Source organism: Apis dorsata, unplaced genomic scaffold (genome assembly GCF_000469605.1).
Source record: "Apis dorsata unplaced genomic scaffold, Apis dorsata 1.3 scaffold_82, whole genome shotgun sequence".
NCBI lineage: Eukaryota > Metazoa > Arthropoda > Insecta > Hymenoptera > Apidae > Apis > Apis dorsata.
Genome location: NW_006263380.1, coordinates 1,025,222 through 1,026,889, shown reverse-complemented (window position 1 = coordinate 1,026,889; position 1,668 = coordinate 1,025,222). Strand labels below are relative to the sequence as shown.

Below are 1,668 nucleotides of genomic sequence, written 5' to 3'. Positions count from 1 at the left end.
ATCTTCGTCTCGGCACGAGGACCCGGTGAAAACTCCTGACGAGACTCACCGTAATCGAGAGGCACGTTAATATCTTATCGGCGAAATTTCGCTGGGCGCCTTCCTCTTCGAATATGGACAATTTGACACCGTCCGACGATAAACAAAGGCGACACAGCTCGTAGAACTTGGGCGGTACATCGAACATAATTGTGAGCTCCGGCTACGTTGCGCCTTGCGTAAAGCGCGAGTCATCAAGAGGTAGACTCTTTTCTTGGTCGACGTACTATCTTTCTCCACTGCCACTACGCGTTTAGCGACGAGGAAGGGTACGCGATCACTTATCACAGTCACCGCCGCGGCTCATTGTCAGCGGCACAGTACACACGGTCATACAGTTATACTTGTATATAGAGTGGAGACTATAAAGAAATAAATGTTTCTTCAACTTCCTTTTTACAATCCTGCTCACTAGGAGGCGTTGACAATCATTTCTATCTTCAAGATTAGTGAAGAATCAGGTTCACAATCAAATGCTACGCCATCTCCTGCCTTTTTTCGTTTGACCACCTGATTTTTATATGGCAGTTTATAATTTAAATTTTTTGACATATATAATTAATATTTAAAGAATAATTTTAATATATATATAATTATTATTATTTACATTATATAATTCATTAATTCTATTATTTTTTTGGCATTATTTTAACTTCTTTTATCCTAACAATTGATATTCATTCTAATTTTTAGATTGTTTTTACCTTTTTTATGCAACAAATATTTTTTTTATTGTTTTTGTAAAAAATTGTATTGTAAGATTGTAAATTTTTAAGAAATATATAATATAATGATATATAAAATATAATAATAATATAAATAATAATGGTTATAATCAAGACTAAAAATGATAAATAATCTAATAAAATTGTTATAATATATTTATATATTTATCTTCTTGTTTTTTTTTTTTTATAAAGAATTAAAAAGTTAATTTTCAAAAAAGATTACATCATTAGTAAAAAATTTAATCAAAGTTAGATTATTTTATTTATGTCATGGTGGAAATAATTGACAATTCTTTCAATGCCATACACTGTCATTGATCAAAGATCAGTAATTAAATCGATAGAAGAAACGAGTTTCTTATCACGTGTCATTTTACTAAGAATTTCATTACATCGAATAAGTAGCCCAACCCATAAATAAATCAGACAAACGGGGAGAATGACTAACGCAAGATTACGCGATCCATCGACCACTTTCGGCCCACGCTATTTTATCACATTTCTAATCCGATCTTCATACATATAAGGTTGTGATACGGCAATCAATAGATTCTAAGTTTTACGTTACGAATTCATTTTGATAAATATAATGTAAAAATATAATGAAATTTTCTAAAGGATTATAATTTTAAAAAACAATTGTAATTTTTCTATTTTTTTTAATTAATTTATATCTTTATATATATATATCAACATATATTTTTATTATTATTGCATATAACAATATTTACACGAATGTACAACACACATTTTTGCTAAATGTATGAGCAAATCACATCTCAGATAAAGAATTAAATTATCTCTTTCTTTCTCTATTTCTTTTTCACAAACATATATTTAGAGAGCTTAAAACTTAATTTAATTTTTTCTAAATCTTATAATTTAAAAAATAAATTTTAAA

The 1,668-nt window shown here is 28.7% G+C and overlaps 1 protein-coding gene across 1 annotated transcript in view; it reads right to left on the bottom strand.

Moving 5' to 3' along the window:
* LOC102681844 (transcription factor stalky-like) overlaps positions 1–564 on the bottom strand; it is a 5,965-nt gene extending 5,401 nt beyond the window's left edge. The window contains exon 1 of the mRNA XM_006610987.2: positions 50–564. Coding sequence (XP_006611050.1) covers positions 50–187 — 138 coding nt within the window. The 5' untranslated portion in view covers positions 188–564. The remainder of the gene's footprint in view (positions 1–49) is intronic.
* Positions 565–1,668: the final 1,104 nt, after the last annotated feature.